The 23,121-nt window shown below is 38.4% G+C and overlaps 1 protein-coding gene across 1 annotated transcript in view; it reads right to left on the minus strand.

Annotated features, from left to right (window-relative positions):
• Positions 1-23,121, minus strand: part of AP3D1 (adaptor-related protein complex 3, delta 1 subunit) — a 43,963-nt gene that overhangs the window by 10,318 nt on the left and 10,524 nt on the right. The window contains exons 2-20 of the mRNA XM_010566615.1: positions 19,373-19,468; positions 18,577-18,657; positions 17,743-17,823; positions 15,673-15,780; positions 15,183-15,312; positions 13,668-13,807; positions 13,322-13,395; positions 11,404-11,453; positions 9,696-9,745; positions 9,225-9,273; positions 8,272-8,417; positions 6,575-6,723; positions 6,252-6,482; positions 4,678-4,909; positions 4,028-4,173; positions 3,747-3,888; positions 2,740-2,811; positions 1,705-1,780; positions 681-880 (exon numbers count right to left, since the gene is read on the minus strand). Of these exons, the coding sequence (XP_010564917.1) occupies positions 681-880; positions 1,705-1,780; positions 2,740-2,811; positions 3,747-3,888; positions 4,028-4,173; positions 4,678-4,909; positions 6,252-6,482; positions 6,575-6,723; positions 8,272-8,417; positions 9,225-9,273; positions 9,696-9,745; positions 11,404-11,453; positions 13,322-13,395; positions 13,668-13,807; positions 15,183-15,312; positions 15,673-15,780; positions 17,743-17,823; positions 18,577-18,657; positions 19,373-19,468 (2,253 nt within the window). The remainder of the gene's footprint in view (positions 1-680; positions 881-1,704; positions 1,781-2,739; positions 2,812-3,746; positions 3,889-4,027; positions 4,174-4,677; positions 4,910-6,251; positions 6,483-6,574; positions 6,724-8,271; positions 8,418-9,224; positions 9,274-9,695; positions 9,746-11,403; positions 11,454-13,321; positions 13,396-13,667; positions 13,808-15,182; positions 15,313-15,672; positions 15,781-17,742; positions 17,824-18,576; positions 18,658-19,372; positions 19,469-23,121) is intronic.

Consider the following 23,121-nt stretch of genomic DNA (forward strand, 5'->3'; position numbering starts at 1 on the left):
ATACAGAGACCATCCACTGAAGAAGCAAATCACAGGCAATTTCAAAACTGAAGCTTTACATCGCCCAAACCAGTTTAAGATTGTTAACCCTGGAATAGGCCAGCTTGCAGCCAGGCGCAGTAAGTTATAGGAACAATGTACTTTAATGCAGCATTGAGTTACAAGATTAATTTAGAACAGAAAACCATTCTTCATAAACTGCAGGATTTGAATTGCTGCTGTTTGGTTTTGATTAAAGGAAATTTTAGGAACAAATACAGATTACATCATTAGCATGCACAATTAATTATAATCAGCTGCAAACCTGCTGACTAGACAGCAAGTTAATGTCAAAGTGAAGCAGCAGAGCATAATAAATGAAGTGACTATTTGGACAGCATTACTTTTATAGCAGAGACGCATATTGTTTGTTTTGTTGGGTTTGTTTTTGGTGCTTTTTTTTAATAGCTTCAGTGGCAATTTTTGTCTTTTTGTGCACAAAAAGACAATCATTTCTCCCCCTGCAGAGAACAGCCTAGGACCATCTCAATCAGCCATTTCTTAAACAGCTTTGCAAGAAATCAGAGCTCTTGAACTGCAACAATACAGACTGGCTGGCAATTCTTGGGGAAAAAAAAAAATTCTCAAGAAGAGCACACAGATAAATCACACAACTCAAACCACCAACCAAAGCAACTGACCTCTGGCATCTCTTCTGTTATGATATCGACATGGTGAGCTGGAGCAATATCCTCCTCACTCTCCGTGTGCAGAGAATTATGGCGATGATGTTTACCTCTCTTCTCCTTTTTCTGTTTTTTCTTTTTCTTATCTTTCTCCAGCTTCTGTTTATGTCTTCGCTCCTCCTCCAATTTCACATACTGGTCAGACATAGGCATTCCTGTGGAGGAAGCCAAACTGCTTTCAGGCTACAGTCCACATGGACATTGATCACTAAAACAGTATGTTAGGAGTGAACCTTGCTTCTAGCTTCTCAGAATTAGAAGGATCAACACCTCTCTATGCTTCCATACCATCTCACATACAGTCCCCTCTAGCACCAGCTTTGCTACCACACTCCATCTCTCCAGAAACAGGAGAGAGCTCTATCCTGCTCTCTGATTCTTGTCCACGTTAACTGGATTACAAAAAGCATCTAAACATTGATATTAAGTAGAATTGATGCCATTGCTGTACTGACAACTTTCCACACTTTTGGAAAATAAATTTGTTATGTAAGCCTTAAATATTTGCACTTAGAACTCATCACTTGCAGTGTATTGCACTTTATCAGCAACTTTTCAGTGCTATATTAAACCACTCATTATATATATACAACTACCTTTTGATATTTGAAACAAGATATTAAAATAGTATCTCTACCATTAGACTCCACTTAATGTCTCCTGATCACTTTCATCAGCCCTTTAAGACGTTCCAAAGGTGACTGTTACCTACACAGAACAGTGGTTAGTTTACATGTTACAGACTTGGCTGCACAATATACTTAATCACAGAATTACTTCTAATACTGTCTTGAGAGGAACTGCATTTGGACTGCAAAGTACTATTTTCAAACACATGTAAGTTAAGGAGATATATTTAAGAGTCTAATGAGAGTATGCTCCTTGCCCTTAAAAACCTAAGGAGGAATTCCTAAGAAGGAATTATTACTTTTCCTTAACTGAATTTCTGTAACTAATTTTGAAGATTAGCTGCACTTACCTGGAACTTTTAAGGGGACAGAAAGGTCAATCTGGACCACGGGTATATGTTCCACACCTGGAGTGTCTTGATATCGCTGGGAAAATGAAAATTTGTTACATTCTGAGCATTGCCAGATTCAAATCCAGATAAGTGGACACATTTCAAAAACATCAAGCCATTTAATCCTTTAAGTGAACATTTTAAAGGATAGGAATGGAATAGCTCAGTACCAAATCCTGCGTGGTAGCAGAGTGTATTTTAAAGCCAGCTGATAACTATTATAAAAGACTCTACTTTTAGCTACAGTTTTTTAACACTGCTATTGCACTGAAGAAGGCTTTTTTGCAACTCTCAAGAATTTTTGGTTTGTGTTTTATTGCTAATAACTTGCCACTTCAAAAGATAAATTTTGAGATTTGAGTTGAAGAAAATGGGGCAGTCCTTAGGATATACAGGGAATAAAGCAGGGTCTTTCCCTGAAAAAGGTGTTAAGAGACCACAATGACTTTTTGATGCATAAAACACACTGCATGTTCAAGAGGAGCATGTTCTAGGTTCACTCTCTCTTCACTGCTCTTAATAAAGTGCCTGGCAATTTGAACCCTTCTATCACCCAGAGCTGGGACAAACTACCTGCACAGGAATTTGTGACGTAAGGGCACAGAGAGGAAGTGTTTCTCCACAGCTTTTAGAGAGTCCTTGCTGAAATATAAACACTACACTTTCCACGACAAGTTAATCCAGACTGTTCCAAACTACTGTGTAATGGTAGTTGGGATAATCACCACTTCCTTATTCCTAAAATGGAGGTCCACCAGAGATTCACAGAAAGCTGGCTGCTCTACAAGTAGGTCACTTGTGAGTTTCTCAACACAAACAAGGCTTATAAAAATAGTTGTAGGCAGCCACTTCAGTCAGCACACTAGTAAGTGATCAGAACTGCAGTGGAAATAATCAGAATGTCCCAGAGGGAAGCTGCAGCTCTGACATTCAGGAGGTCTTCACACAATTATATGAGAGGCCAGCAAGATATTTTAATTCAGACTCACTCACCTTCTGTGGGGAAGGAGAGCTTTTAATATAAAACGGGTTGTTTGCCTGTTCTTGTTTCCGGGCTTCTCGACGCTAAAAGTGGAAGAGTATTTGTCATTACAATGTTTGCTTATAAGCAGAGAGAGATAAAAGGCAAAGGACAAAATGCAATTGCCCTGAATTTCTGGAAAAATATGTATTACTTGCAAAAAGACTACAGCAAAGTAGGTAGCATATGATAAACCAGTTTTGAGTTACAAGGCATAGTAGGATGTAACTACAAGTACTGTTACTACTATAACTAATATTCCTTAGAAAACCCATTCTTTGCTTTTTAATTGTAGACTAGAGATAGTAACTTCCTGAAGACCAGATTTTGATGGCAATTCAAATATTTCTATTTTCGTCTTTGCAAAGAGAAGAAGTGAAGATTCTTATCAATAAAAAAATTTTTCTATGAAAACAAAAAGGTCAGAAACAGGAAAGGTGGTATCTACTACTGAGAACAGTCACATTACAGCAATTCATAGAAGCTGCTGAAGTCCATGAGCGAAGATGCTGATGCTTTTTCTGCTGATACAGAGCACACAGAATAACAGAAGCACACCAATGGAGGAGGTGTGTAAAAAACCACATAGCTGCAGAGCCCAGCACAAGTGTCCATCCTCAAGACCCTGTACTTCGAAGTGAACTGCACCAGACACCACAGTTTACAGGTCAGATTTTTGCAAGAACTCAAAACTCCTAATAAGGGCCAAGTTTTTATAATATCTTGCTTCCCTTTGGACAAGATAGGCAAGCTAGACTTCCAGAGAACTTTACATTGGATGTATTCCACAATGCCTAAAAAAATACATGTATTCAAATACATGTATTTTGTTCACATCGAATAATCAGATTTCCCGAGCTGCAGAGAGCAGAATGGCTCCCTGGCTAGACAGGGAATCCACAACAGCTCCAACTGCTTTAGTAGCACTTACAACATTACTACTGAATTATGTAGGAAAAGCACTTTAACATTCACTCACTCTGGCCAGTTCCTCTTCATCTATTTCTGGCTGTCTATGTCTGGAATGCCTTTGTTCCTCATCATGAAAAATTGTTTTAGGCTTTTCATCTTCAGACTCACTGTCTGATGGAGGTTCATTGATCCAGGCATCAAGGTCCAAGCTGGTAAGAATTGAGTAAACCAACAAACAGCTTGACTCAGTACCCCTGAGTAATTCAGTGCTTCTCATCATATACTTAGCTTTACTTTTTAAGAGTTTAAAAGTTTAAATAAGTCTTTGGGAGAGAGAAGGAACCTTACCCCTCTGGAACTGGTACTTTCTTCTGTGCTTTAGGAGCCACAGGGTTCAGCTCACCAGCAAACAGGGCTATCACTTCCTCAGCTACAGGTACTTCTTTTATTTGTAGCTTCTGAATATATTTTATTAGTTGCAAGATGCAGGAAGCCTAAAAACAAATGCAGAAGTACTTTCAGAATTAATATTAACAAACTGAACCAAAAAAATCAACTGATGAAAGTCAGCAGAAGATAATTCCCTTAATGGAGTAGAACAGTTAAGAGAAGCAACATAAACTGCAGGTTTAGAGCAAATGTAAAAAAAAAAATCCATGTTAACCCTCTCTTCTAGTTGTGTCCTTTTTGTGTCCTTATGTGGTTGCATAATTTCAAAATTTAACTCAAAACAATTTAAGTCTTGCAAGCAGTCTTTAGAGATGGTATCAAACTGGAATAAGATCTGGGCTCTGACATTTAATATCACCACTCTTCCCACTCTAGTTCTAGAGCTTCTCTTTCACTGACATACACAGTGAAAGCACAGAATAAGCACACCACTCCATTGATAACAATGGCTTATATAAAATGTGCATGTCCACAGAAAATTACATATATGCTCCAATACAAATGAGAGACTTTGCATGATAAATTCCAAAGTAATTTTGTTCTCTTACCCTCTCCTGAACTTCTAGATCGGCACTCTGTACAAACTGAGGTAAACGCTCAATCATCAGCTGTGTAATTTCCTGAGCTCCTTCCTTTTCCCCAGATTGCTCTTTCTGCTGTAGGATGGATGCATAGAGCTTCACCATATTCTGGACATAAACCGCCTGGATGTGGCCTGGTAAAGTTGTAACTTTAGGCCTCAACATTGCTTCTAAAGTTTGGTTTGCTTCCTCAAGGTGTCTATAAAGACAGAGTGGACAGACGAAAGACAGCAATCAAGAAATTTCAACATTTCATCAGTCTCCATGGAGAAGAACTTTTCAAAAACCTCAGCTGCAGTACAAAGTACTACAAAAAGACAGGACAGACCACAAATACATAATAATTTGATGTGTATTTCCCCTTCCAAATTACAATAGTAACATGGCACAGAAGAATTTACAGAAGAGGAGGGACACCTCAGTTTCCACCTTTACAAGTTCAGTATTCTCTCCATTAACTAAGCACTGCACTTCTAAGTGCCAACTCCATTGACAGGCTGGATCTGGCAGCCCAGCTACCTTCCTGCCATTCTGTACTTCACCACTCATGCATCAATGAGGTTGTATTTCCAATCATTTACTGAAAAATAAAATCTAGTAGGTAATGCTTAATACACAGAAAAGAATGCAGATCATAGCACTTGTTTTCATAAATCTCATGCCCTTATTCAGAATTGTCTGCTCACAACTAAATGGAAGATGCACAAAAAAGTTACCGGTCCATTACAAATGGAAAGCTAAAGTTCTTCCAAAGTAAAAATGTGATCAGACTGAAAAAGGAGAGTGTATTCTCTTGCTTCTTAATCTACAGTTTTCTTTGCAGAACTTTTTTAGTTAGATGAAGATGTCAGCTGTATGAATGTTCCCTAAAAGTATCACACCTACTATGCGAATTTATACTGGAACCAGTGTTCAGAGTGGCAATTACAAGAAGAGACACCAAATCAGATGATAAAAGGAGACTACAGTATCATGGTCTGTCCAGCTTACCAAAATCACAAGAGACAAAAACATCTATTTAAGCTAAAAGACAATGTTGCCACAAGAACATTGAAAATTGTGCTCCTGTGGGTACAGAGAAGTTTTGAGCAAAAAATAAGATGACTTCCAATTCTCAGGAAGATTAGGTTCTGCAAAAATCTTTCAACAAGGGCAAAACAGAGAGGAGAGCAAAAACTAATTCAGTCAAACATGGTGATTGGACATTTTCCTTATGATATAAGTGGGGTTAGACCTTAATGATTAAGGACTTCCTTCAATGTCTTAAGATCTTACAGCTTATACCCTCAACTATGCCTTCCTGCATGAGTGGGCAGGACTAGGGAGACAAGAAAAAAGACCAGATACTCAAAATGAAGTATCCATCTTGGCTAGAAACGACTAAGGAGTCTATTGGGTGAGGGATTGGGAAAGAAGCAATCATTTTGTTAGCTTTAGGGTGCGTATTTTGAACTATCCTTCTCAAAAATACTTTTCAGTGACTGCAATCTTTGTCCGAAAGAAACTGCTCAAAGCATATTGGGCTTTCTGTTTGCACTTACTCAGAGAACTCCCCACATATCCAAGCAGCAGCATAAAGCACCTCACAGATCCCATTTCTCTGGGTGTTGCTGGCTATGAGATGAGCATTGTCCAGAAGCATGGCCATTTGAGAAACTGCAAATTTACGAATAGCTTTAACTCTGATAGCTACATCTAACATCTGAGCTGCTATAAGATGCCCATGCCGTGTGCCTTCCAATCGGGTCAGCTCCACCAAGATGCTTATGTACCTACAAAATTGAAAGGGATGCAATTTTGTCAGTAGACAATCATGCAATTACCATTGCTGATGATCTCAAAGTTGACACATAAAAACACTGACCATTCAAAGTTTGTGATATATTGATAATTGGACTGACTACAAATATCTATGATTTTGGTCAGCAGCTCATCCCGGTATGTCGTCCCTTCTGCTTTATCCACGTGAATCATCAGTTTCTTCACTATCTCCATCAAGTTCTTCTTCGATACCTGTTAAAGAGTTATTGAAGGGTTGAACCACAACTAAGCCATTTCCCATACTGTCAAGTCTTCCTAATTCCATTAAAGCAGCTGCTAGCTCTTTGATGGACCTGTGTCGTGTTAACAAGAAATGAGAACCCCTAACTTTGGTCACAGTCAAAAAAAGGAACGTGATTATTTCTTTTCAGTGTTGTTGTTAAAGCAGAGCCAGCACAAATATACAAGACCATACTGTGGGACAGCTGAGAATCAGAATTACTAGTAGCAACACAGAAATCCAGGAGAAAATGATTCTTCTACTTCTGCCAGATTAGCAAATTTAATAGTTTAAAACATTTTTGCTTCTAAACTAAACAAATTTAAGAGTTATTAATATCCAATGGAATTCTAGCATTTCAAAACATAGCTGTATTAACTTGCTCTGGAAACTTATTTGTCTAAAGTGACCAAAATATTCAGTAAATATCACCAGTTGTTGTGACTTGCTGCTTCCAGCTATGATGTCTCAATAGGTACATGTTAAAGACATCACTAACAAAAATGTACGTAATAGTATTTCTACAATCATTCATTATATAGCACTCTTCCTCAGAGGCAGGGTTGAGCAAAATCATACACTTTTTCCTAGGTTATCTTTTGACTAAAGACATAACAAGCAGAATTTAACCTACAGGAACTAAGAACGAACTCCAATTCTCTTTGCAACAACATTAAAACCACTGTCCTGATCAAAGGTTATTGAAGTTATTCTCACCTCACGAGGAGTACCAGACAAAAGGTGCCCCTTCTTACTTTTCACTTTCTCCTCTAAAATAGGAAGCTATGAGACATATCTATCACAATCCCTTTGTGCATGTGGGAAGGGGCAGCACAGACTCTTGAGAGAAAGGCACTTTACTATATAAATCATAACCACAGTCCTTTCGGAGATCAAATGTTGTCACTACAAGATTGCTCCTGTAGCCTATGCACATTTTATAAACTGCCCTGCACAGCTGCAGAATGCACGCACAGGACTGGCGGCACACAGGAGAACAAACAGAATGAGATTCTGTACATGTCATTAAAAGGCGTAACAAAGTTTACAGCGACAGACAAATTCGACAGTAAAGCAGCTTAAAGCTGCATTCTCCTGTGGTTTTAGAGTGCTCCAGACTGTTTCCCAGACTGCATAACTTAGGTCAACCTGAGCACGGTGTGCTACAACATGGGCTGCAACCTAGAACAGCACAGACCTATCCCAGTATGCCTGCGGTCCACTTCATACCTAGACAAAGGACAGAAGGAGCAGCTAAGGCTTAGGCATTAGAAAAACAGCCTTCTGGGTAACTTCCACAGCACCTGAACTCAGAAACTCTTTCCAGTCTGAATCAAAGTTTTTAAAGCCCTTTCATGCTGTGCCAGATGTTTTATTTGTCCAAGTGCCAGAAAAGATATGGGAGTTATTATCACAAGACTACTGGGGAGAGAAGAGAAAGTTGCATGTTTTTCTTAAACATCAGCCTCCTAAAGGGTCACAGGGTCTGGAGAGGAAAGGAAATACATGTAGAAACATACCATGCCATACAGGAGATCTAAAGCTCTGAGTCGGATAGACTCATCTTTGTCATCCAAACACTGGAGAATGAGATCCTTGTGAGATTGAACTGATTTAGGATGCGTTTTCAGGATTTTGGACATAGCTAACAGTCCCAGGTATTTCACTGTGAAAAACAAAATGAAACTTCTTTGCAAATATAGAAACACTGTTTTGTGTTGAACATGAAATCTTAATACCAAGTGCTTCTACTGAAAGCAACTTTAATACACTTGAATAAATATCTGTGACAAGGAAAAGCATTTTTGAGAAACAGTGCATCACAGATTACAGCCTTTAATTTTGTAATCCCATATATAGGCACAGACTTACATATATAATCTTCATCACAGTCTTCTTGCACCTCAAATTTTATCATTGGTTCAAAAACATGTATTTAATATATAGAAACTATGGGTTTTGAGAACAGGCATCCTCGGATGAATGCAGGTTTAAAAGCACTGAAGATTGGTGTATTAAGTAGGAGCCCCATTCTCAATGGGAAAAATTCAGATGGCAGGAAAAAGGTTTGCACAAAAAAGGATTTCTCAGTATTCTTTGTAGTTACTAAAATAAGTAAGCATTCTTGCATTTTACTATTATGCTTACACTGTTGAACATCCCTCACTACTTTCCAAGCAGCAAGTTTATAAAAAGGGAAAACCCAGAGCATGAAAAAGAACTGGTTTAGATACAAGATCACAAAGAGCAGTAATAATTAATCTCATTTGTTTTAAAAAAGATCATTATAAAGAAGTGCTTGCTATCAAAAATTATTTCTGCATTAAAAATCCCAGCAATTGTTTACAACGTACCAGGCACTACAATACTGAACAAGCTGTTTGGAAAAACAGCTCATTGCTCTAAGACTGCTGCAATTTCTCCCCAGTGGTTGGTTGCTAAAAGCTTCCATGAAGACAAGCAACATACTTACAGTTCTGGTCAGAATCTTCTATCAATATTCTTAACTTCTGAACACAAAGCTGGAAAAAAGACACGTCATGCTTATTGCAAGCCCTAAAAGTCTTAATTAACTTAACTCTTCATGAAGTTTACTCAATACACAAGGAAGCATTATCACCAAGACCCAGGGTCTCTACGTAAGAAGGTCTTGTTGCATTAACAGATTTCAGAACAAAAAGAACCTCTGTATGATTGTATTGATAGCAGCTGAATAAGAGAGTTAGGAAAACTCTAAATGAGAAGAGTCTGCATTTTAGAGCAAAGGAAATAAGAGAATTTATATAGGAAATGCTTCAGTCCGTAGGATTCCACCTGAGTGGCTGTGCTTCAGGGAGCTATTGCTTTAACTTTTGGCAGAGGAACACAATCCAGTTTCTCCATGGCACTTAGTATTACACAGTGGAGCAGATCAAATAACCCCCACCAAAACCCAGTGTTGTACCTGGATGCTAGCGCTGTGATTAGGCATCCCAGAGGACAGAGAAATCAAAACTGCAATTACACAAGCACAAATTTCAGTTAGTATTTCTGTGTTCTGAATGAATGCAACAACACAACACCTAAAGGTCAACAGCTAGCTCAGCTCACAAGGGAAGATGCCAGTTTATTTTGTTTGTCTGTTTGCTTGGACTTTTGGGGGGCCTTGGGAGAGGAGAGGGGGTTGTGACACAAACTATAGTTTCATATACATTAAGAGCAATAATAGCAAGGCAGGAAAAAAAAAAGTGTAAAGGTAGGAACTGCTGGAACAGCCAGGTCAAAGCTGCTTTTCATTATGCTTTGCTCTCATTAAGGTTTACTGATCTCACGTAGCCGTCAAGACTGTAAATATGTCATCAGCTACTGTATAGCTGAATTTTTAAGTGTGTACTTCCCTAATGTAACGAGACACAGCAACAGATCCTAGAGTTTAATGTAATTACACTGAAGCTTTAATCAAGCCAGCAAGAGCCTCGAGGCACAAATTAGGTCCCATTGTTGATTCTATTGGACATTTGTACAGATCTGACAGCATGCAACCCCACAGCAGAAGAGGTGGTGTTACCTTGTTAACTGCTGCTGTCATATAGCACATCCATGCCAACACCAAATCTTACTGAGCAAGTCACACACGTTGACTTTAGTGACCAGTAAGTATAGTGGCATTTTGCTCTCCATAATCCTGCAGAGCTACATTTCAGAGAAGGCGTGTTGGATGCGATCATTTTGGGTCACGCAAAGAACTGGCAGGTGCAAAGTACTGCTCTAACGCAGGCACACAGCTTCACATCTCTTTCTGAATTTGACTTTTACATTACAGTCCCTGAGGTGTCCTGTGTGTGTGATTTTCCCTTTGACCCATAGAATTATCCTACTGTATCTTAGTGAAGCACACTCTCATCCTCAACGGAATTAACATCCATGTTATTTTTTCCCCCATCATAATGTCATTTCACATTTCCCTGAAGGAACAAACGAATACAATGTGAGTGACAGACCACCGCTTCCTCTTTGAACTGCCCCAGTACAGCAAGTTCCTGCACCATTATCCAAAATACCCACAAGAGACAGACTTATGGCCAAACTGTGGATGTCAATAACCCTCTACTTCCACACGATTGCAAAAGCACCAAGTCTGAGCTGGAATACTGTGTTACCCATTTTTGGCTTTGTTTCTCTCTCCATGCCTGTTACGCAGTTCACATCCCTTCCCCAGAAAGTGAAACTATAAATCAATGATTCCAAATACCTCCTTTAAGGAATTAGACTGAGTTTTTAAGCTGTGAAATTGTAGAATTAAAAAATATGTCCGCTCCTTCATCACATAAGAAAACTTTGTCAAAGTTTCCATGAGGCATCAGTCTTTTTAAAATTCTATTGCAGCTGGTATATTTCATGGTTCTAGCAACATTTAGGAGCTTGCGTATAATCACTAATTGTTCATACTTAATTTCAGCCTTTAGCAAATACAACATAGCTGTAGTAATTTAACCTTATCAACTGACAACAAAGGATTTAAGTTACAGTTACACAATAACACAAATCAAAGTTTGCCAGGTGACTTATTTCAGTTATAAAATACATTAGCTTAAAAAACAGGTTTACAGATGGTGTTAATTGATGACAAAGTTCATCATGTATTTTTCTAGGTTACAAATTTCAGTTCTCACCTGCTATTACTGTGTTCACACATTCATATAAGAGAGACATGGCTGAGGTGCTGAAACAGAAATCAAGTATTTTAAATACGGAATAAAACCGGCACATTTTGAAGAGTTGTCAGCAATATCTTGGAGCTAGTTAACACCTTTAATTACACAAGAAATTGCCAGTATTCTGTTCCATATACCTTCAAACTAGATGAAATGATTCTCACTTAAAAACTGTTGGGGGGAAGAAGGGCTACTGAATGTTTAACAATAACAACAACAAAATCTCCTTGGAGAAGCAGCAAGTAACAGCACTGTAACACAAGGAATAAGGAAGGAAGCAGTTACTCAAACCCTCAGTTCCAGTTACAGAGCACTGAAGCAATCTTGTCCAAGGGTCAAATTAAAACCTCTGCCCAAGGTCAAAAATTCACGATAAGGCAGGCAGATGGAGAACCTCAAGTCTCTCTCTCCAAAGAGAATGAGTCATGCACAGACAGCAGACTCTTCCAGCGTGCAGGTACCCACTTGCTCATCACTAAGCGAGCAACCCATTTTCAAGTCTGATTTCTCCCAAATCTTAAATTCAAGACAACTTTTGCCAGTTGAACATACATACAGTGCAATTCTGAGGATTTCAAAGGTACTTACAAATCCTGATCTACACAAGAGGGAAACACAGCAAACCTCACAAATAACAAAGGAACAGACTCCAGAAGCAAGGTCTGCAAAGGTAATGAGCAAACAACTCTGGAGGCAGCAGTCAGAAGCAATACCGTGAAGGTCACTCAGCACACCATATACGTGACTCTAGTACTCTCAGAACCAAGACAATCATTTTTGCTCCCTATGCACTTCGTGGTGGATGGCAGGGTGGTTTGCCTTATGCGTGATATGAGCACCAAAATGACTGATCGGAGATTAAACCGAACAGGATTAAGTCCTCACAAATAACAAAATGACTAATGTGGGAGTTGGGGAGAGGAGGTAGCGGCAGGATTGAAGACATACTATCCATCTTCCTGCTTTTTCTGGCGAAGTACTGTTTCTAGTGAATTTGTATCTATTTGTCACTGCTGCAAAAACCCTCTTTGGGTATTTGCATGCAAGGCTGCTGGCTGGTCTGCTCTGAACCAGCCTTAAAGGTATACTAGGAGGACAAACAGAAATTGTTTGGCTAAAGCTGCTCTCATAGCTACACAGGTATCTGTTTAAAATGTGCTCATTCCCATCTATCTTCTTGCTCTGCCACATGAACAGAAACAGACCTTTTAATTTAACAACTCGTGCATCAGATCACACTTTCTTTTTCTAACTGGGAAAATACATGTATTCCCTCCAAGACATCTACTTTCTGATTTCAGTTCTGAATTAGATCCAAAACAACACAACAAACCAGCTTTAACATGGGACAAGGAAAAATCTTCAAATCTATCTAATCTATATTTAGGACATATATGAAAGGAACCTCTTCCAAAACACGTCTGGCCTGACAAAGGCATGAGAAAGAAATTTAATATACTCCTTGTCATGCTGCTTTGGTGGGTAAGGCACTTCCAAAAAAATCAAGAACCAAGTGTGTGTAGGTTAACAGAAGAGGCAAATACACAGCTGAGACTCTTTTAAGCTACAGTTTTTATGTATTCTCCATAGACATCTCTATCTTAAAATGAAGTGAAAGGAAAGCAAATTGCTCCAACTTTCATGCATGCTTTGGAGAAATTCATGTTGACATTCAGACAGCTAAAGACTCTCCTTCAAGGTATTTTATCTCACTCAGGTTTTTGAGAAATAGTCCTGATGTAATTATCTCTTGATACTTGAAGCAAATATATTGAGACTCAAGAAAAAGTTCAGAAATGCACCCACAGACCTAGCTACTGACCTAAGAGCCACTTCACCAACCCTGAATGGACAAAGTAACATTTGTTATACATACCTATGGATGAGGTTGGTCAGAGGCTCAATCAGTTTCTTTCCCAGCCTAGGTTCTAATGGAGTAAGAGCACCAAACTATTAAAAAAGAAGTGCAGACAAGAAAGTGATTTAATAGCTGCTTTTAAACACTATAAAAACATGATTTAAATTGTAGATCATTATATTTAAACCAAACTATATTAAAATATTTTTCTCTTTGATTATGTTCACAAACACTAGAAGATATTCCTGGTTTCTTTTTATTTGAATTCAATGGTAACTATACTTCCAAGCAAGAAATCTATTTTTGCACTCAAGGTAATCTAATGAGAACCCAAATGCTGTAAACATAGATCCAGAATACTTGCCAGTTTTATAATTTTAATGAGAACCCAATTATTGGTTGACGACGTCATCAACTTGAAAAAGAGTGGAGCAAGGGAAAGGTAGTTTTTGGGATTGCGTCGAGCCAGCTCACAAATAACATTTACTGCAGCAGACTGCACACCTGGGAAAAAGAAGTGGGAAAAGCAGAAATCTCATCAACACCTTAATTGTAATTGAAGTTTCTGGTGCAGAACCCCCAGAACAAAAACAGCTGAAGATTCAGACTTGTGTGTCCAAGAGGAATGGTTCAGCCTCATTACCAACCATGAGGTAGTGAACTAAATACAAGAATGCAAAAACAAACTGAGAAATTATTTTATTTAATTTTGGCTATTTTTCTAATATATCAGCAAGCTGGGTATCTGCTTTGGGTCCAGTATTAGAAAGAACAGAACACTGCTAGCCTCCTTCCCCCTTTACTGTGGATAGCTTGTTTGTGGGACACAGACAACATAATAATCAATAATCCTACCTACCATAAAGTTTCCACTCTTGCTTCTTTAAAATGTATTTTTTAGACATGTTTAAATACAAAAATAATGAATCCTTAAACAATTTGACTGGACAAAGTTCATTCCCTTCTAATTATTCAGCCTCTACCTTGATCGTTACCAGTTTGGAATCTTTTAATCTAGATAGTCTGGGTATTCTAGTAGAGAGCAGTCCGTTTCTCCATAAAGTGTTATAGGCATTTTCTTCCTTTGTTTGCAGGTGAGGGGGGTGTGTATTTTGCTTTCCTTAAAAACATTGTCCCTGGAAGATGCATCTTACATGCCCACACCAAATTAGTCCAGTACATGCAATTAAATTTCTCCCTCTAAACAGACATGCAAATCAACTGGAGATCACCAAACTGTACTGCACGCAGAATTCTTGAAACAAGTGTATGGCATTTTGGTGCAGTGAGGGAAGACCAGCACCTTCCAGGAAGACTGAGTAGAAGTGTGAATATGATAAAGAGCAATTGCAAATTTCCTGTGCTGCAGCTGAATTGTACTGCCACAGTACCGAAGGGTCCAAACAGCAGTCGAGACTCAAAGTTTAAATTTAAAAAATAGAAAAGAAAAAAAATACTAAGCAATGTGAAATTATTTTAAGTACATCCATTGGAAGCCAATAGCTGCAGCTTTGTAAGAGAGCACAGGAAACAACAACAAAACCCCAAACCCTGAAATCAACTGAAACATGTTCAGTAGCCAAGTTAAGCAAGCAACAAACCAGGAAGCATTAAGTAGCTTTGTCCCATTAAGGTTTAATCCATTGATATAGTTTCAATAGCTTTGGGTTTGAAGTAAGAATTGGACATTTTAAAGAATGTATTTTTAATATGGCAACATCTGTCAAAACTCTCATATGCTCATCTACCTATTAAACAGGCGAATCAGTACCCAAAAGATGATTACAGCATTTTTTCATTAAATCTTCTCTCCACAAGCTCTAAATGCATGTATACCTAGATGTTTTGGAGCAGAAGTACTTCACTAAAATCCACTCACCAGGATCTGGATCTTCAAGTTTCTCTTTAAGGCGAGGAAATGCGGGACGGAGGGACTCTGGGTATTTCAAAAAAACTTTGTACATGATTAACACTGCCTTCTTCCTGATATAAGGCTTAGTATGAGACATCTGTTAATGAAACAATTGCAATCAGGCTCTTAGCAAATTTGTGTTTCCAGAGTTTATTCTCAAGGTCCTTATATCCACACTACTGTCTCAAAATTTCTTTCTGGGAGACTCAACTACTTCTTAAAAACTCAGCTTTGAGAGGAGAGCAAAATACTGTCATTTATCACCAAAACTAACAGAAATATTCAAGGTAATCCCCTTGAGCTAACCAAGGTCTCTAGAAGCTCCCCAAAAACCCCACAAGAACAAAGTGTCAGTTTTCACATGTAACAGTTCTAAATTTAACAGATATTTACCAGATTTGAACAATTTAACATTCTTTAATTACAGGAAAAAGTTATTTCAATCTTATCAACTCACCAGTGTCATGATGTCATTTGCCAAGTCCCTGGCAAGATCTGGAGTAACAAAACAGGACAAGCCAGTCAGTGCAACTCCAGTATCATATTGGTTAGGGCTACTCAGATCCTAAAAAAGGAAAAACAGGCTCAAAAATTTAAGATCACACAGGATGTTGAGAAACAATTTTCTCAGACCAGTTTTATTCACTCAACACACATGAAGCAGAGCTTCTACTTCATGGAGTATTTATATCAACTATTAACAGGAACGTCCTCCAACACCTGCTAAAGTACAGCTAACCTGGGGTTTAATACTGGGCATGAGGAATCATAATTAAACAATAGATGGATGGCTGCAACATAAAACCAATTAGAATATCGTACCTTGGGGGTATTTTAGGAACGGCAAAAAATTTTCCAAAACTCATGACATGATCGCAAATATGTTTAAAAATCCTTAAAAACTGGTATTAAATGCTAACACTGCTAAGTCAAAGCCCAACTGTCATCAACTTCACTGGGAACAGGCACTCTTGTCAAGTGCTGTTAGGCAACACTTAAGCTAAGTGTCCTAGCTTAATCTCTCTAATAGAGAAACGAGATTACTTTCCTTCCAAGCTGCTGGCAGCACCATAACTTTTGGTCCATAAAGATGTAACACAAGCTAGGGTGTAGAATACATTTTATTGGTCACGTTTCTTTGGACTTATTTGTAGTCAGTATCCTACATAGTCTTTCAAGTATTTCTGAGCTTCAGACTCTTAACAATATTAATATCCATATCTGAGTATTTTCAAGTATAGATTATAAAACCAAACCTCACTGAATACGGAGCATCACAGGATCACTCCTTAACTGCAGTTATTTGGAAACAAAAATACGAAGTGAACTGCACAGAGCATTCCCACATGAACTACCAGAATTAACTGTCCAGATTCACGTGTACAGGGAGGCTGCTTTAGGAGAGCTAAACATAGCCAGGCCTTCAGGGTTCTGTGCCACTTGCATCTCATTTTAAAACCTTTTGCAGGTGTTAGGAAATTAGATTCTACTTTAAGAATAATGAAATGTACTTCTTAAGGAGCAACAAAACTTTGCAATTCATTCCAGTTTTAATGTATTTTGATGATAAACCCTTAAAATACAAAGTTGCTAGATCAATGAAACATGAAAAAGCATCTTTATTTATGCCTTTAAGTAAAAACTCAGGCACAAAAAGAAAATAATAGCTTAGTAAGTGACTGGAAGTCAGTATACTAAGATCTCCATAATAAAGAAAATGGATGGACATCATTAAAAATACGCACTTGTCAGAGCAGAACAGTTTAAAAGATAAAGGGAAAAGCACTAGGTCTTTAGGAAAGATACTGGATAACATCCCACTGATCTTTTTTAAGCAAGTAAAAGACATTTTAGCTACTCAGATGGTAAAAATGTAGGCACATCTTGTACTGGATCAGTCAAGTTTTAAAGCAGTGATACTTTAAAAAAATTGAACTTAAGAGCTTTAAAAATATATCCGTAAGCTGAAGAATAGGAAAATAACCCTGCAACCCAATAACTCTGAAAAAATCCAAGTGATAAAGCCCCATGAAAATGAATACAGCACACTTCGGTACACTAATACAGAAGACAACTTTACATACACTCTTCATCATTTTTACACACAATTATACCAAACAAGTCAAAAGCCTGTTATTACCAGAAGAAAACAGGCCTTCACAAACAGAAACTTTGTGGAGCCAGGTGACTGGTCACTTCACCTCAGGAGTGGCGACATTTTTCTTACCCATTACATTCTTATAAGGGCTGCCTAAGAGGCTAGCGATATTAACAAAGGTTATTGTTGTCACCATTCACTGTGATGAATAAACACGGAGAGCTGGTATGAGACAGCATGAGGGAAGCCTATGGACAGCTTCTAAGTATTTCACTAATCCTTCAGCTTGTGGAATGAGCGTAGACTGTAAACCAAGTAAATAGAATTCTACTTAAAACACCTTTGTATTCCTAAAAGAGAAATACTGTGTACAGGTTTGAAAATACAAGTAGGAAGATAGTGCAAGAAAAAATAAGTACAAAGGTTTACCTTTCGGATCTGATTAGTAGTCAACATAATTACATCAGTTCCTTCATGAAAGCACTGAGAGGCAGCTAGGTAACCAATTCTCTGTAAAAAGGCAAGGAGAACAAAAAAAATTTTTAAAAGTTTAGGCAACATTTAGATGAACGACAACTGATAGCCTCATAAGCAATATTGAAAAGATGAACAATTAGGCAGGAGGTTTGCATAACAGAAGAGGCGTGACAGGGTTCTCTAGAAAAGGGGGTTTGTATTAGGAAAGAATAATCTCAGACAAGTAACATCTCTAGTGATAATAAATTTACCTTAAGGACAATAAAACTAGCTTCACCTTCTCTACTTTGTTAGAGCATACAGGTTCAATGACCATGAAGATGTAGAAATAAGGTAGGATTGTCAGTAGGAGAAATGGAGAATATTACATTTATTTTGTCTGTGTGGACTCCTGACTTTCAGGTACTAAAGCCCAATTTGGAAACTATTCCCTACAGAATAACATTCTACCCTGTTTGGTGAAAAAGGTCTGCAACACAGACCATGAACAAAACCTTTGAAGAAAAATTATAAAGCTATTACAAAATAAAATACGCCTGCTACTACAAATCCTAGGTGGTCTTCACATAAAATACCCTGTTTTTTCAAAAAAAGGTATCTGACAGCTATCTGGTAGAAAAAGCCTATACTAGCAGGCCAAGTATTATCCATATACTAGAAAACAATACAATCTACTTCCTTTCTGTATTGAAGAAAGCAAACCAAAAGATGATGTACCAATGCATTCATTAGATACAGTAATGAAACAGCTTGGCTAGTACAGTTGCAGTTACACAGAGAACTCACTTTGAATGTAAACTTTGATGCACTCATGACTTCAATAATATTGAAAGCAGCCCAACTGATGTCGTAGCCCAGCATCTGTAACTGTGAGCAGAGAAGCCAAGACAACATTAACTTCTGAAATAAGAGACTCAAGAAAATAGGTCAAGATACCTCACAAATTTGAAGACGTAACAAGAGTCCAATAAAAATACTATAAGACATCTCAAGTTTATGAGTAATGTTACATTCTATGCCACTCACAGTAAGTGAAAGAAGTCTCACGGTTCCATCAGAAGCAAGTTTTAAATAGTTTACATTAATTCCAGGTAATACATATGCAGTTATATAAGCATCCCTGTGAAGGGGGTTTTTTCCTGCTTTTTTTTTTTTAAAATAAAAACCAGAACAAGACCACAAAAATAATTCTTTAACAGCATTTCCCTCCTCTTCTTCTTGACAAAGGACTGCACAAAGAGAAACAAACACCAGTTTCAAGTGCTCATGCAACTGTGCTAAGAAACAATCCAGTTGAAAACAACTTTTAAAAATTGGATTAGTTTGAAATCAGATTAGCTTCCTGACCTTTCTCAATAAAATTGTACCAATATTAGTGCCAGCACAATGAACAGAACAGGAATATCCAGCCTCTGATGTCAGACACATGTGGGAACATTTTCACCTGCAGCCTTGCACTTAACAACAGTCTAAGAAACTGAAGTCTAAGAAAAGCAGGCATTCAGACCAAAGACTAGCTCCTAGTCAGCAAGAAAGAAAAAAATAAAGATGCGATTACATCGTATCCCAGCAAGGCACTCACATATGTAAGTTTGCAGACTGCATTTGCTTTCACTGCAATGTTATCCTGCTTTAGCTCCTGCTTGATCTCATCAATGCACTGGGAGATGTATTTTGCCTGAGGAAAACAAACAAGAATTTGTACTCATTTACCAGTTTTGTCAATTTCCAGCATGTTAGTGGGGAGAAGCAGCAGAAGTCATCATTTGCAAGCACCAAATCTCACAGACACACGCAATTTAGGTAAGCACTTAATTCTGATGAAACTACTCATTAACAAGAAACATCACAATTCTATTACAAAACCGAAAGTACATCGAGGTGTTTCTTCAGTGGTTTCCCTTTTCTGCCCTCTCCCTTGCAATTACACTGTTCAGTCCAGAGCTCTAGTTTCAAAGACCAGTGAAAAAAAGTTGGTCAATGGAGATCATGTACCTAGTGGTCCGAACAAAACCTGAGTTCCAGTGTTCCTAGAACATACATTAGTCACTTACCTCAACAGGAAATCAAGAGATCACCCATTCATTACATGTCTAGAAAACACTACGTCAAACACTATTAATAGCCCACAAATTTAAGGTGACTGATGAGTTACTCTTCTTCTGGGCACACTGTATACAGATGGCACTGCAGATGTGCACCCACAACAGTCCTCATGCCTGAAGGGACAGAGCACAAGTCTTATACAGGATACAGGTACTTCTGGTTGTAACCCTTGCCATTCCCCCCCAGCCATGGCAAGGACACCCCCTCCCTGGTTCACGACTCAGATGAGCGATTTTACCATTTACACATTTTGATAACCAACAGTTATTTGTATGAACTTCTCAGTAATTCAGAACACCAAATGTCACAATGTTTACAGTTAAATATTGGTCCTTAATTTCTTTCCAAACACAATCACATCTGTGCTTGTGGGAGGGATGTGGCAAATGCATAATTTAAAAATATCTGTACAGATTTTACAAGTAGGGTTAGCTCAGTGATTTTTTCAGTTCACAATTAATTATGATTTGAGTACTGAAGGTATCTATCTGCTACAGAAATCATGAAAATTTAAATGCAGAGAAATAATCTCTCTTTTAAAAGCCACACATGCACCAGGGCATTTCACATTCCATATAAATAAGTGAACGGCCAGAGGAACCAGGTCAGAAACAGATTACCTAGTTTCAAAGTAAAATCCTGCCTGAATACCATTACCTTCCACCAAAAAGATACTTTCAACATAGAAGTCTACTGTCCTGCCTTTAATTAACATTTCTCTCCTTTATACTAAATTTTGTGTATTATCCCAACCATTCTCCTGTCTTTTACAAATGTCCTAGAGCGATATTCATACTTCAAGTCATGAAAGTTTGCTGCTAGAAGCAGAGAAAGTTATTTTTAATAAATAGCAGGCGACAATAAAAAGAAGTTGTACAAGGTCTGTAGTGCAAAGAGACACTGCAATGATCCAGGTGAGGAAAGGTAGCAACTGAATTTTAATGCAGGGACTTCATACTCCAAGCAGCAGTCATGTAACAATTTACACTGCTATCATTCAGAGTCTAGCAATAGCAGAATTAGAATCCACCATCAGGAGACATGGTGAATACACATACTTCAGAGAAGCAGCAGCTTCACTGGTTTAACAGCTTCTATAGAAGCAGAATAATTTATCTGGCTTTTCTCTCAAACCCTGCACTTACAGAAGGATAAAAGTCAGCTCCTCCATGGCACTGGTAAGCTCACGTGGAAACACATTTGTTATTTTGAGACTTTTACTAAAAGTCTTTGTTGACCTTCATTGAGCTCCTGTCTGACCCATGCCTGCAGCCTATGGAGGTCCCTCAAACAGCAGCCCTGCTCTCCAGCATGATGTAACTCAAAAGGTCTGATGGATGAAAGTGGGCAAATGAGTTTACTTGAAGAAATTTAAGATACTCCTAAATGCCTGTATTTGGGATAGAAAGACTATCTTTGCAATGGGAATTTTCATGTTAAGGGAGGGCATGCTAAATGCCAAACAACCCTTTCCTCTACAAAGATACCCATCTGTCCTCCTTGATATGGGGAAGTGGATCACATCTGCCAAAACTGGAGATGGCATTGCCCCCAAACGCTTAACAACGTAGAATCCAGGTGACTTCTCCCTGGACGCAGAAGATTTGGAATTTTAAACCCTTTGCCTGAGAGTGATTCAGGTCCAGAAAACTCCCACAGGAAGTTTAAACTCTTGAGTATAAACTAAAAAAAAATTCTGATAATAGAAAATAAATACTTGATCGGAGATGCTGAAAGAATGACTTATACAACATGCAATTGATCTACAAATATATTGTACCTAGCCTTGAATATTTTATGCACAGATAAGAGCACACTGGAACAGTGTCACAGAATCCTTCACATGTGTATCTCGTTGCTGTATCTTGGTCAGCAAGGTCAGCACTGGTTCTCAGAGCAGAATACTAACACGCAGGTTCTCAGTCTTTATATCCATAACCAGAAAGCATTATTGTCATTTCCCACAGCACCTATCCCCAAACTATTTAAACATCAGCTTAAGTTTCCTGGCAACCTCTTGGGAGTTGAACACAAACCACTGTGTGACCGGGGTGGGGAAAGTACATAAAAGTTCAATAACATACAGCCCCACACAGCCAAATACAGTCACTAGCCACACTCGATGGCCCCAGTTGTCTGCAGGCAAACCCCTGTCTACCAGCCAGCCTAACATAATGAGCAACTTCTGGAAAAGTATATTACAGAACTCGGAATCAGATCTGAAATTAAAATAAGGGATTTTGAAGAGCAGAAAGGCGTCCTTCCAAAATAGCTGTACTTCAAATCCTAAGACTACAAGGAATGAAAGACCCTATATATAGAAAGCTTTAGAGGATCAGCAGGTATTAACTTTTTGTTAATCTCTGCAGAGTTGCACTGTCATGAATGAGCAATATGAAGAAAACTGATCTACTTAGTCTCCCGCTTAAATCTGAAACCCAACCAGCACACCGTAGCCAGATTTGCTACCACATTTAACATCTACATACATACAAAGGAACAAGTAGGCGTGTGTGGATCTTCAGCAAAGCTCTTCCCTGGTCTCTGCCTAGTGGAATTGCTGATCTCTGCAAAGCACCGGACAGGAGGCCGCACCAAAGCATTTTCATGCTGACCAACACCCTCAGAGGCCCCACACTGCAGCCTGCACGCTGTTCAATGGAGTCAAACTAGACAGTAAAAGGGAGAACAACCACTTGATGCCATGAACTAAAAATGGCAGTCACTCAGCAAGGCCCACATATTTGCAGGGAAAAAAAAAAAATTTACATACTGAAACAGGACAAAATCTGGGTATCTTTCCGAGCATTGATTCACTGATAGTTTTTGCATAAATCCTTCTAATATAGCAATTTCCTAGGGTGGTAATTAAAAACAAATACTTGCCAGGATATAACCGGCTCAGTTTTTCCTTAAATGCTTTTGAGATCCCATGAAGAAAGGAATGCAAAAGGAAAATACTTCAGAGTTCACTTATGTTCCCAGTATTCATTATAATATCAGTATATTTCCTAACTATTAATTCCTTACTAATTCTGTGACAGTCTTAACTTGAAGTCTTCCTGGGATGCTACTCAATTGCTCACACATTTTGGCTAGTCAACCGAGGAGGACTTCCAAGTCACAATATTTATAGACCTTTGGACATTCCCAGCCGGACTGCTTTGAGCAAGCAAGGCAATTATAAGGCAGCCTTTCACTCCCGGTGTAGTCGAGAACAAGCAG

This window comes from Haliaeetus leucocephalus, unplaced genomic scaffold (genome assembly GCF_000737465.1).
Source record: "Haliaeetus leucocephalus isolate CR32 unplaced genomic scaffold, Haliaeetus_leucocephalus-4.0 Scaffold215, whole genome shotgun sequence".
Classification (NCBI taxonomy): Eukaryota; Metazoa; Chordata; class Aves; order Accipitriformes; family Accipitridae; genus Haliaeetus; species Haliaeetus leucocephalus.